Here is a 14,685-nt window from a genome sequence, read left to right on the forward strand (position 1 = left end):
CCAATATAAAACATCTCATACGTCATTTATTTTAAATCTTCGGACATAATTCTTTGTTGGCAGGAGCCGTCCAGGGTAAGGCAAAAGTTTAAAAAACTGTCATCAATGCGATGTGCCGTCCCAGACCCCTCCAACAAAATATGACACAGAAATAGTTCAAATCTACTAATTTGATAACCACGTCTGAGTCATCCGACTGAGTTCTGACCTGTGTCTGAGTTGTTGTTGTTGTTGTTGTTGATGCTTCGGTTGCCATGAGAACAGGAACTGCCTTTGTCTGTCAAAAAAAAATTACGATTGACCACTTTTAGCATGCTTTTAAACTACAATTTTTAAGATATGTTTGTTGGGGATTTGCAAAATAAGTAAATTCTTTAGTTTATTGGAGCTATTGGAACATCAATGGTTATCTAGAGTATCGCCAACTTGTACTTTCTAAATGTAAAAGCGTGAAAAACACCATTCTTTACATTTCGAGCTGTTCCTCATATGGCTTTTTAAAAGTGTGGTGTTTTCCACTGCCCATGCAGGGCAGAGTGACAAATCACTCAAAAAGATGCAAACTTCAATCCAAAGAGTGATGGAAGACCACTCGAAAAAGAGTTGGGCCTCATATGGCTCTTCAAAGAGTGATTGTTCACTCTTTTGCATTAAGAGAGTATTGCATACATGTACATGCACGTGTATTGTGTCCATGCGTTGTGCATGCATGCGTTATGTACTTGACGTCTTCAATCACTCGACCATTTTGAGTCCGCACCGGCTATGTTCATGATTGGTTGGTTGCGCCCGTGTAAGTGGACTCATCTTTCCTGAAAAAACCCAACTTTACGCACCCAGATTTGGGTCAGTTCCCGACCCATGCATGTGTCACTATGATCCAGAACTAGGTCAAGTTGACACATTAGTTAAAATCTACTAACAATTTGATAACCACGTCTGAGTCACCCTGACTGAGTTCTGACCTGGGTCTGAGTTCTAGTTGTTGATGATTCGGTTGACATGGGAACAGGAGCCGCCTTCGTCTGTCAGAAAAGAAAATGTACAGAGTATGTGCACGTTAGGGGATTAGAAAGTAGATACATACATAACAAATGTGTCCTTATATATGTATGTGTCAATATGAACCAGAATAGGTCAAATTGACACATAATCCTAGTTTAAATCTACCAACAATTTAATAACCACTTTCTGGGTCAGCCTAGACCAGAAATGGGTCATGCCCTCTGTGACCTAGTCTTGAAGTCAAGACGGTAATTGTTAAGCGCGGTGTGTAGTTACAGCGCGGCCTAGCTACGGGGACGATGCACACACCCTCGATCCCAGTATGTGTGTGTGAGTCAGTCCTGCCTCGCGCTACCTACGACTGTTGCATGTGTAACATCGCACTGTGACTGTTGCATGAAAGGCAGACAAATAGGCAGCGTCTAACGACTTGTCATCAAGTCTATCTGTGACCCGGAATCCCAGTAAATTCTTACCCTCGAGTTTTAGAGAGAACGTTGCCTTGGATCGGTCAAGTTGGGCTATGAAAAGCGTTTGAAACCGTTTGTTATAAAATGCATTATGGTCAGAAAGATGTTTTAAAAGTAGAATATAACGATCCATACAAATATGCCTCGAAATTGCATGGGTTTCCTTATACGTCGTGAACTAACACGGCACGCCCAAATGGCCGACCGTCTTATCGCAAAGTAAAAGGAAAACCACGCGATTTCGAGGCATGTTTGTGTGGATCATTATTATTATTCTACTTTCAGAACATTTTTCTAACCATATGGATTTCATATAACAAACGGTTTCAAATGCTTTTAATGGACCAACTCTACCGATCCAAGACAGCGTGTCCCTTTAAAGTGTGTATGTATATATATATGTATATTGTTCCTATTGTTTATAGTCTCATTAAGAAAAAGCGTAACAGTTATGCGTCACAATATTTGTAGACAACATCATTTGCCTCATACTGCGGTAAACATATATTGAATTGTGTACTACAAAGACGCATCATGGTTCATTGGAAGATGAGCGATGTACCCCTATGGGGTTCATTAATTTAACCGTGCCAGTCATTCCTAGTTTCCACCGTCTTCTGCAATATTCAAAACAGCCCGGGTATCATGTTGAATTAAGTATACACAAGGTGAACTTGCTGAAGGGTACACATTGGCTTCGTTTGCGCTATTTGGGCTACAAAAATAGACTGATATGACTCCAAATGTCTTCCAGGAATGAAGAAGAATGGCTCATTTTAAAAAAAAATTAATTTGGCCTTTTTCGAGCATTTTTCAAAAAAAATAAAAGGTCACGTGAGTTATCTGATAAAAGTGGTTCAGTGGTTTTCGGAGTTAGTTTTACTTCCATCCGTATACAAGTTAGTTACTGAACTAAATTTAAAACTTTTTGAAAAATAAAAAAATAAGATATGCATTCAAATTATGGATACAAAGTGGAAATGATGATAAAAAATCGAACGTAAGATACGCATTAAGAGAGTCCTTGTAACGGAAACATGTTTTGTGTGGATTTAATACACCTCGCTGATCTTCAATTTCGCTGTTTATTTATGATCGCAAAAAAAAAAAAAAAAAATATGTGTGTGCCGTTCCTTTCGCCTGATTTGTACAGATTTTGTTTTTATTAAATAAGTGTTTTTTTCGGTTATTGACGGTGTGAGTTGAGCCACACCGGATTGAATAATTGGAAGCACAAGTTAATCCCATAATACAGTATTGTTCCAAGTAGCAAATGATGGTGCCTTTTGTTGGGCCTGTTGTATTTGTTATAAGACTAAACGTGTGTCAAAGTCGATGCTGAGAAAACAGATGGCCATGCGCAGATGAGTTTCTTTGGACACGTCATTTATCGTGGAGGTGTCTACAAATAAATAATCCATGCAAGCTGGGGCCAGTTGAGGGAAAGAGAAGAAGAGGTCGCCAAGCAACATCACGGACGACTGACGGACATAAAGAAGTGGAACACCACGCAGCTGCATCAAGATCAGGGCCCAATTTCATAGAGCTGCTAAGCACAACAATTTGCTTAGCATGAAATTTGGCCTTGATAAAAACAGGATTACCCGACCAAACTTCTATGTGATTTTCTGGATAAGCAAACAACAGCTGAATACCAGTAACAAGCAATATGCAACAAATGGAAATTTATGTGGTAATCCTGTTTTTATCTAGGAAGAAATTTCAAGCTAAGCAAATTGTCGTGCTTAGCAGCTCTATGAAATTGGGACCAGGAGTGGATGATTACCACAGCGCATATTGCGCCACCGGACTGAATAGAGAGAAACTTGTGCCAACAATCTAATTTCTTAGTTCTAGTTGTGTTGATAATGGATGGTATTTCGTTTTATGGGCAGGTCACGTTACGTCCTGTGAATAACAAACAATGCTTAAAATGAAACCATCAACTGTCAACTGCCAACTCGATTATCATTGTGGGTATACACTCATTTTGGTGTGCTTGCCAATTCATATCGATAAAGACATGGACACTATTGGTAAATGTCAAAGACCAGTCTTCCCACTTGGTGTATCTCAACATTATGCTTCAAAAAACAAACTTGTGAAAATTTGAACTCAATTGGGTGTCGACGTTGCGAAATAATTATGAAAGAAAAAACACCCTTGTCACACGAAGTGAAACGGGTGATTGATGCTTGATGCTTGATTTGAGACCTCAAATTCTGAATCTAAAGTCTCAAAATCAAATTCGTGGAAAATTACTTCTTTCTCGAAAACTAGGTTACTAGAGGGAGTCGGTTCTCACAGTGTTTTATACTATCAACCTCTCCCCATTACTCGTTACCAAGTAGGGTTTTATGCTTACAATTATTTCGAGTAAGTGTCCACATTCCTTTAGGCGAAATAAACAAGTTTTTGTACTTTCTCGATATAATGTTATGGAATTTTTTTATTTCAGACATGTACGACCATTTTGTGATCTTGAAGTCATTCGGCGAAATGCTTTCGAGCGGATGAAACAATTTGTAGTGAGTGCGTGAAATGATGCTCACAAAAATGATAAAACACTTTAAGCGCACGACATATAAATTAATGTGCACCAATGGGGGACTTTTAAAACGCTTGGTGGCAGCAGACTTACCAGGTAAAAACCATTGTTCTCGGTAATGCGCGCATGCTCAGAACTACGTAAACAATGGAAATTTACCCGGTAAGTCTGCTGCCACTTAGCGTTCCAAAGACTCCCATTAATCGCGGTTAAATTAATAATTGAGCGATCAAAGTGGTTTCAACCTCAAGGAGTAACTGCGCGCAAAAAACCTAAAACTATTTTTCTGTCGTGATAGTTTGTGTTTCTTTTGTGTAAAATACCCCACAATGGTGCTCCCGTAAGATCCTTAAACGTAAGCAAGACATTGACAGGGAACATATAAAGGAACTGAGAGAGAGGAACTAAATTAGTTAACTTTGAGCGAGTCTTGGGTCTCCTTTTTTATTGTATAAATATATTTTGATCGTTGGCAGGGGTCTGGTTTTACACATCTTTAGATGACAGTTTTTATACTTTTGTTTTAACCTTGACAGCCCCTGTACAACTTGTAACTATTGTGTATGTCTCAAGATTTAAAATAAATAAATAAATAACAACGAAACTATTAATCTGACCTTGGTCTCGGCCTCGTAGTACATCCATCCAGACTCCTCCTTTACATCTCCGGGGTACTCGGTCTTCGTACCATCAATCAGCTCGCATATACCCGATAGATCCTTGTAATTCACGGCAACACATTCCGGTTCGCGGAGGCAGTTGGCCAAGCATCTTGCTGGCGATCTAACTCGTTTTAGACTCCGAAGTAGATGGTTTTTAAGAGCAATGTCGGATCCAAGGGATTTTGAAAACCCAAAGGAACGCGAGAGTACTTCAGCGTGAGACTGAGTAAAAAAGTACAAGCTTAGAACAACAGCAAGAACACAAATCTTCCCAAACGATTGAGAAATCTGATAGAAATTCATTTTAGTAATAACTCCATGTAATAACTTGAATTCATTAAGAAAAGAAGAGTTTACAAAACAATTAAGCGTCAACCCCCGTCTTGAAATGTCTCGACAAATCCGAATTCAACGTTGTGTAGGTGAAACCCACTGAACCAGTTATGAACCAATTACCAGCGCACTGACGATCCCATTTAACTGATTTCGTGTTAACGTCTTGTTACAGCCAATCTATCACCCTCTGATACTCCAGTCAGAAATTAAAACTAGTTACTTGTTCTGAAGGGTAATTATTTCTCGTTGGATGTTACAATTTTCTTTTGAAAGGTTTGGTTTTGTTGTACCGGAGATTACTGTTTTTATATACTAGAGTGTTGCTGTTTGGAGCAGCAGCCAGCCTTTAAGGATCTAAACGACAATAAACATTGGCAAAGAGCAACAACGTAAACACTAATTCAGTAAATTATCGATTATTTCGTCTAACTGCCCATTTCAAGCTCAAGGGTGAAGCGAGCGCTTTGTTGTTCGTAGTAAGGATCGTGTTATCGTGTTGTTATTGCTTTTCCGCTTCCTTAGAGTAAGTTAGAGTGTGCACAATGGTTAACTAAAGGTTGACCATTTTGACACGAACCCAGGCTGGTCGACCATTGGTTGACTACTGTGGTCGACCATTTGAAACCAGTCTCGAGCCCATGGTTTCTTCACTGGTCCCAACCGCATGTTCCATTCTAACATGTGTTAAGCGCAGAGGGGAACCAGTGACACTTCAGCGAAAATGTGGAAGGTCGTCCGGGTGAGTACGTCACTGCGCATGTGCGTTTCTAGTCCGTGGTCGACCACTGGTTGACTAAATGTGCGCACTCGAACTTGCGCTTAGCTTGAAGTGCAAGGTCTTATGACAGCTTTAAACAAGTAGGTCGGCTTCTAGTGATTGGGGTGGAGAGAGGTGTTGTGGGTGGGTGGCACTGCATTGCGTGTCAAACTGTGCAATATTCGATATTATACAATGTGTGTGCGATGTTTCTCGTGTATAATACCTGCAACAATTTGTAATATTTATGTGCGATAATTTACAATTATGCATGTGATAAGTTGTAATATGTTTGTTTTTTTTCCAATTTTCTTTAATTTTATATCTTTGAGAATTGTTTAATATTTTATATGCGATCATTTGTATGCACTGTTTTGTGATATACATGCGATAATTTAATATACGTGAGCAATGTACGTTCTTAAAGGGTGCGTTCATTTAGCTATAGCTTCCCTGGGTCGACCCCGGTGTGTGGCGGGTTTTTTCAGGACGAACGTGTGCAGATAATAAGCCACTTTCGTCCTGGAAAAAAAACCTGCCACACACCGGGGTCGACCCAGGGGAGCTAAACGAACGCACCCATAGTGTGTGGAAAACGGAGTTGTGGGATGCAGTATGGCTTACTGTCCACTTGATTCCCGTATCCCTGACGTTTTGAGATCGGATCAGACTATGGATGGCGTAGTATGGTTCGTTGAGGTGGGAGTACGGGTTTAACTATAGTCTGATGGTCAGGGAATGAGACTTGATTCGCGTACGGACCGACACCTTAAAATCTACACGCTCAACAAGTTGTCTAATAGGCCCGATATACAGTAAAGCAATTACCATATTATTTAATAGTAATAATAATTTGCAACTTACAAGAAACTTCGATGGAATTATGCTTGTGGGTTTCGTCGGGCTGTGCCGTTGAGCTATGGGTCATTAATTCGTTGACGGATTATACAACTAATTCAACTCAAAATTGTGAACCAAAAATAACGGGAAGAACAAAGACTCAAAACACGTCTTGCCGCTGTCGCTTCTTGTGCAGGAAAGATTAGTCAAGCGCTGCGAATGCAGGATAGCTCCGCGCCACACCCTTAACGCCTCAGCGAACTGCAGGTATTCTTTATAAATTGAAGTTACTTATAAGGAAAGGAATTCGGTGAATTAAAATAACTACGTAAACACATGACTGGGTTCTCCAAGTCAGTTGGTTACATTTATTTCATTGAAAGTTTGCAGAAACTGTTGAATCCATTTAAACGTATACGATCGAGTGTCTTACAAACATTCAGCCGACCATGCCAACCAAGGCGGTTTGTTTATCAGCAACAAAAAGGTCTAACACAATGGGCCAAAAATAGCCAGCCGCGTTTTCGGAAAATAGAACACATATAGTACAGGGAGGTGACAAAATGTCGCATTTAGCTCGATTCTAAACGTGAATCCATTATTCTAATCGAACTTACTCTGAAATATAAGCCCAGAAGTACAACTTTTTACATGATTATATAACAATTTAATAACTATTAATGATTTTCAAACAAAAAGAACACCAAAAATTCCTTCCAACCTGGAAAAAAAAAAGAGCCGCAAAATACCAAATGTCTCATAAGACTGATACCATAGGCACTTCAAATATCGAAGCGTGAGAATTTGGTCCACTTATTACTGGTCAATTAAACACAGTAATAGCTTCGGATGGGACGTAAAGCTGCGTGGTCCCATGTGTTGTGCAACGCATGTAAAAGAACCCAATTCACTTTTCGAAAAGAGAAGCGGTTCGCCCCGGTGTTCCTGGTAGCTGTGGCTGCTGTATGTGCCGTAGCGCCTTGTAGAAAACCCCTACAATGTGCTAAATAATTGGGTCTCAGAATTCATCACTGCAATAACCTATCTTTTTGAAAGTTTGTATATTCTCAGCGCCTTGAGTACCTTGTTTGGTAGATACGTGCGCTATATAAGACTTTGATATTATTATATTAGTAATAATAAATAATTTCTATGTTAGTAAAAAAAACACAATACTTTTGTTTGGCCTAATGTGTATTGTATATTTTTAGCGATGTGATGCAAATACACTAAATTCGGTCAAGAAGTACCTTTTTATGGTTTACACCCGCAAAATCATACCTCTTGAAAATAAAAAAAATTGAGGCCGGTGTGACAATTATATTCCGTCCAACATGGCGAACTGTGTAAAAAATTCTTCTGAAAGCTCCCCTTTTTTAAGCATCCTCCACACTATTCATCGTACTTGGATCTCGGTTTGATCACTCTAATTTCATTTCACCCGCATCTCACCGTCAACGACCAGGATTTTACGGTCTACTGTGCTCGCAACTTGGGAGTCGTGTTTGACCCCGAATGCCCACAGTGAGCAGAAGTGCTAATTTCCACCTACGCAATTTTAAGACAGTGGACACTATTGGTAATTGTCAAAGACCAGTCTTCTCACTTAATGTATCTCAACATATGCATAAAATAATAAACCTGTGAAAATTTGAGCTCAACTGATCGTCGGAGTTGCGAGATAATAATGGAAGAAGAAAAAACACCCTTCTCACACGAAGTTGTGTGCGTTTAGATGGTTGATTTTGAGACCTCAACTTCTAAATCTGAGGTCTAGAAATCAAATTCGTGGAAAATTACTTCTTTATCGCAAACTACGTTACCTCAGAGGGAGTCGTTTCTCACAAAGTAAGGTTTTATGCTAATAACTATTTTGAGTAATTACCAATAGTTTCCACTGCCTTTAAACAGAAAGGGGTGGCCGGGGATTACTAGACCAGTGGGTGGTCCAATGTGCAATGTACAAATCGTAATATACGTAACATTAAAATATTATTTTAATGTCCACTCGGGGCCACCATCACTCAGTATCTCGAAATTGAAAGACAGACAGTTGAACTTGTGATATGAAATGTTACACTGTAGCAGTCGCGAGGTAATACAATAAATGATGGGGTGTGAAAGACATCAAGTAACATGAAACTACAAGTCAGGCGGTACAACAAATTGATAGGCATTCAAACTAAAACTGCAGAAGCTTGAAACTAGCTATAAACGTGTCTTTAACGCGACGTTGTGATGTTTAAACAGTACAATAATTTAATTAATTAAATATTTGTTTACTGCTGGCATTGGATTTTATTTCCAGAAAAACCTTTGAGTGCAGTTAGTTTTGTAAAATATTTTCTTTAACAATACTTCAACTCCTTGACTTTCGGCAGGAGCATACGCAATATTCTACAACTTGAATTGTGACCAAACTTGTCAACGTTTGTTTACTCTGTGGATTTTTTTTTTTTTTGAGATAGGACACTTTCAATTCGCTTTGAAAGTAAAATGTCCTTTAACGTATGCTGCTGTTAATTACCAGCACGCAGAGGTCTTATTTTCATGTCCACATCTCTCAATGACTCATCAACTCCAGTCCAACTTTCCCAAGTTATCCCTTTTTCATTGCTACCCAAGTATCTGTAACTCTGGTAGGGCCCGTTTAAGTTGGAGGTTTGGCAATCGTTGTACCACCAAGCTCCATGGTAGATCTCTGCGCAGTTGCCCTCGGCATTGTCGTTGTCATTGTCATACGTTGACCATGGCATTCCATTGTGCTCTATCATCGAGTCACCTGGAAATAAGACAAATAAACAACAACTTGTTAGTTCTACCCTGCGCTGCATATAGGCCAGATTCCATGCGACAGCGCATGGTCGAACGGTCCGCGACCGTCCAGTGAGAAATAGCGACAACTTCGTGAAAAACGGATTTTGGCTGTTCACAAGCTCTTCAAACATGGTTTCAACAGACCATGTGAACCTTGTTTACAAAAAGTGTGACTTTGTACATTACTTGGCTAGTCTGGCAGGCAAGATACATTTGCTCAAACCCTTGCTCTATGCTCAAAGTTAGCGAATAATAAGGGGTGCATTGGGAAGCGTGGGATCAATTACACGAAAAACGCCTTTGTAGCCCAAAGCGCCCAATCATTTTGATAATCTGCAGAATTCATGTTTGTATCAAATTGAGGATAGTCGGTTTTTCTGCAGGTCGTTTTCAACCATTTATCACTGAACTCGATAGAGTGTGTGTTCTTGTGTCATAATTTATAAGTTGGCCTAAAAATTAAACAATTGAAATCCATATTCACCCATACCTGCTGCTGTTCTACCGGTAAATATACCAATCGTCAAGGTGTAATTGTCCTTCTCGTCAGATACATGAAAACTATCGTATCTATAAGAGAGGGGAATAATAACAATAACAATCTCAGTTGAACAGCATACCTTGTTTACAGATAAAGCGTTAAATCTTGCTAAGACTTCACTTTTTAGTTCATTTTAAAAAAAAAAATGAAAAGCTACAATAAATAAAACACTATGTCTTACACAGCATAAGTCCAGTCAATATTATCGAACGCAAGCACTACTCGAAGCTGATAGTCATCTTGGCTCGTCAAAAGATGAATATTCATCAATCCAATCCAAAACTCCCCGTTCAGATTCCCAAATCCAGTTTTGTACTCGGTCCAGTCACGATAAAACTCAACGTTGCCGCTATATCGGTTCTGGAGTTTCTGCAAGATCGAAGCAAAATATGATTTTGTTTAGATGCTTTACTATTAAAATGTACTCCTCTTTACACAGGGGCAAAGTGGGTTCCTGCGAGGGCAGAGGTTGATATTGGGTATGAACCACGACAGCTTTGGAACTGTGTATACTCCCCACGGAGCTTAAACCAATATTTTAATATTAAAAAATGCCCAAATAACCAGGGCACTATATACGCCTCTCTTAATATGTATTCATGAAGTACGCCACAAAGCTTACTCAAAACGAGGCGATGGGCGCAGCCACTGCAAGTGATGGGGGACGTGCGCCCGCAGCCTTATTTTGGGTAATCATTATTATCAAGAGAGGCGTATAAAGCGAGGTGATACCGTTATTGAAAATGCGCCATTAGAACAAGTTATTATCATTATTAGAAATGTCACTGTGTAAAAGGGTATAGGTTGAAAAATGTAGCGGATTTGGAGAGTGCTTTTTGCAATCAATCAAGAACGTTATGAACTTTTATTTAAATCTGTTGAATGACTTAAATAAGAAAGGTGATCATGTATAGGTATGAATTTAATTAAAACAAGTGGCGTGCATGTGACATCATTGGCTTCAACCAAAGTGTAGCTGAATAGTTTTGGTTTCATAGCAGCTGTCAAAGACAAACTAAACAAAATTACATTATTTTTCAACTGAAAGTTTGTGTCAAAATCAAATCAGATCAAAGAATGATTTTTTTTTATGTTATGTTTTCTTTTAGGGGGTACGTCGTCCAAAGATGTCCGTCAAATATTGTGTGGCCATTTTGTTCCCAAATTGCATTACACACCAAGAACAACGCTTCCACTTTTATGTAAGGAATTGTCACCAAAAAACAGAAGAAAGAAAAAAAAATGTCACTTTACTCAAAGAAATTCCTAAAACCCCTATTTATTTATTATTATTATTATTTTTTTTTTTTTTTTTTGGGGGGGGGGGGCGTTGTCATCGAGCACAGTCCCGGTCCGGATTAGTTGAGAATAATGTACGTTATTTATTGATAATACACGGAGAGAATATTGTTCAAGTTGTGCATTTCGTGTTCACAACCAACTCGGCTCAGTAGTACAGGACTTTGTTTTCAAGAGACTTGTGAAATCCTTTGGCAGGAATATTATTGTTTAAAAAATGAGCTGTTTGTGTGGCACGTACCGTCCATCCGCCGCCACTAAGGGATTGACTGTCCATATGACAGTACACATCAACTCCCACCGTCTTGCCTTTGAGAAAGATGGTGTAGATACCGTTTGATCTTTGCCCATTCTGGAAATGGTCCCAGCAATCCTTGGGTTTCGGAAGAGCTGTTGAGGGGCAAACAAACAAAAAATCCTAATAAATATATATTTTTTAATGTGGCAAAAAAAAAGAGGAAAATAATGTAAAGATAGGAAGAATGTTTTGTGTTAATTACCAGCACGCAGAGGTCTTATTTTCATGTCCACATCTCTCAATGACTCATCAGTTCCAGTCCAACTTTCCCAAGTTATCCCTTTTTCATTGCTACCCAGGTTTCTGTAATACCGATAGGGCCCGTTCAAGTTAGAGGTTTGGCAATCGTTGTACCACCAAGCTCCATGGTAGATCTCTGCGCAGTTGCCCTCGGCATTGTCGTTGTCATTGTCATACGTTGACCATGGCATTCCATTGTGCTCTATCATCGAGTCACCTGGAAATAAGACAAGTAATCAACAACTTGTTAGTTTAACCCTCCGCTGCAGTATGCCAGATTCCAAGGAATCTTCGATCAAGTTCTATGCTTCTCCTCATTGAACCCAAGTCTCGACACTCATGGGGAGACAGGTCTTTTTCTTCAGCTGCGCCACGCATCTGGAACTCTCTACCACTTAATCTTCGATCTTGTCTTTGTACTGCAAAAATCAAGTCTCTTCTCAAAAATTATCTTTTGTTACAGGTTTTCAATGACTAATTTGTTTGTGTCTGTTTTTTGTTTGTGTTGTGTTTTTTTTGTTTTTGTTTTTTACTGCGCCTTGAACACCCAGCAGGGTGGATATGTGCGCATTACAAGTCTTATTATTATTATTATTATTATTATTATTATTATTATTATTATTATTATTATTATTATTATTATTATTATTATTATTATTATTATTATTATTATTATTATTATTATTATTATTATTATTATTATTATTATTATTATTATTATTATTATTATTATTATTATTATTATTATTATTATTATTATTATTATTATTATTATTATTATTATTATTATTATTATTATTATTATTATTATTATTATTATTATTATTATTATTATTATTATTATTATTATTATTATTATTATTATTATTATTATTATTATTATTATTATTATTATTATTATTATTATTATTATTATTATTATTATTATTATTATTATTATTATTATTATTATTATTATTATTATTATTATTATTATTATTATTATTATTATTATTATTATTATTATTATTATTATTATTATTATTATTATTATTATTATTATTATTATGATTATGATTATTATTATTATTATTATTATTATTATTATTATTATTATTATTATTATTATTATTATTATTATTATTATTATTATTATTATTATTATTATTATTATTATTATTATTATTATTATTATTATTATTATTATTATTATTATTATTATGATTATTATTATTATTATTATTATTATTATTATTATTATTATTATTATTATTATTATTATTATTATTATTATTAGTTGAAATCCATAAATATACTCATACCTGCTGCTGTTCTACCGGTAAATGTATCAATCGTCAAGGTGTAATTGTCCTTCTCGTCAGATACATGAAAACTATCGTACCTACAAGAGGGGTAAGCAATATAATCATAACAATCTTAATTGAACAGCATACCTTATTTACAGATGAAGTGTTAAATCTTGCTATTAAGAAGACTCCACTTTTTAGTTCATTTAAAAAAGGTGACAAGCTACAGTGAATAAAAACCCTACGTCTTACACAGCATAAGTCCAGTCACTATTATCGAACGCAAGCACTACTCGAAGCTGATATTCATCTTGGCTCGTCAAAAGATGAATATTCTCCAATCCAATCCAAAACTCCCCGTACAGATTCCCAAATCCAGTTTTGTACTCGGTCCAGTCACGATAAAACTCAACGTTGCCGCTATCTCGGTTATGGATTTTCTGCAAGATCGAAGCAAAATACTCGTTTTTATGGGCAAGAAAACTGGCTTTGTATTGTGCAGAGAAGTGTTTTCGTGGCCGGGTGGTTTAGAGAATCGAATTTAAGTTCTGGCGGATAGGTCATCGGAGTGAGGGTTCGACTCCCTGTCATGACACTTTGTATTGTGTCCTTGAATTAGATGCTTTACTAAAATGTACTTCTCTTTACACAGGGGCAAAGTGGATACCTGCTAGGGCAGAGGTTGATGTTGGGTATGAACCGCGGCGGCATTTGGGCTGCATACTCCACACGGAGATTAAATCCAGTTTAAAAGCTTTATGACCAGGACATTTATATGTAAAGCGAATTTGATACCGTTAATAAAAATGCGCCATGAAAACGAGTTACTTTCTAACAAAATTGTCACTGTGTATGTATGTGTATCGGTTGAAAAACGTAGTGTTTTGAGCACGTTGTGAACTTTATGGTTTTTTGAAATGTATGTTCAGTGAATTAAATCAGAAAGGTGACCGTGTATTGTATGAATTCAATTCAACAAAGGTGGCGTGAACTGTAGCTACTTGTTCAATAGCAGTTGTCAGTGGCACAGTAAACAAAATTGCACTATTCTTCTATTCAAAGTTTGTGTCAAAATCAAATCAGACCAAAGAAGGATTTGTTTTTCTTATTTTATGTCTTTCTTTGGGGTCAGAGTCCAAAGCTGTCCGCCCCTTCTTTTTTCGGTGGGGGGGGGGGGGGGTGCCAGATGTTTCGGGCCCAGTCCCCGGTCCTAATTTAATGAATAATGCACGTTATTAATTGATAATACACGGATAGAATTGTTCAAGTTGTGCATTTCGTGTTCACAACAAACTCGGCTCAGCAGTGCAGGACTTTGTTTTCAAGAGAAGTGTGAACTCCTTTGGCAATAATAGTATTGTTTAAAATATGAGCTGTTTTTGTGTGTCACGTACCGTCCATCCGCCGCCACTAAGGGATTGGCTGTCCATATGACAGTACACGTCAACTCCCACCGCTTTGCCTTTGAGAAAGATGGTGTAGATACCGTTTGATCTTTGCCCATTCTGGAAATGGTCCCAGCAATCCTTGAGTTTCGGAAGAGCTGTTGAGGGGCAAACAAACACAAAATCCTAATAAGTATATCT

General features: G+C 37.6%; 1 protein-coding gene across 1 annotated transcript; it reads right to left on the reverse strand.

Annotated features, from left to right (window-relative positions):
* Positions 1 to 9,137: 9,137 nt before the first annotated feature.
* Positions 9,138 to 14,603, reverse strand: LOC139941247 (microfibril-associated glycoprotein 4-like). The gene is made up of 7 exons (XM_071937724.1): positions 14,494 to 14,603; positions 13,115 to 13,194; positions 11,776 to 12,030; positions 11,517 to 11,665; positions 10,158 to 10,345; positions 9,926 to 10,005; positions 9,138 to 9,400 (listed from the first exon to the last, which is right to left on the reverse strand). Exons 1-7 carry the CDS (start codon positions 14,601 to 14,603, stop codon positions 9,138 to 9,140), a joined length of 1,125 nt encoding a protein of 374 aa, XP_071793825.1.
* Positions 14,604 to 14,685: the final 82 nt, after the last annotated feature.

Source organism: Asterias amurensis, chromosome 8, assembly GCF_032118995.1.
Source record: "Asterias amurensis chromosome 8, ASM3211899v1".
NCBI lineage: Eukaryota > Metazoa > Echinodermata > Asteroidea > Forcipulatida > Asteriidae > Asterias > Asterias amurensis.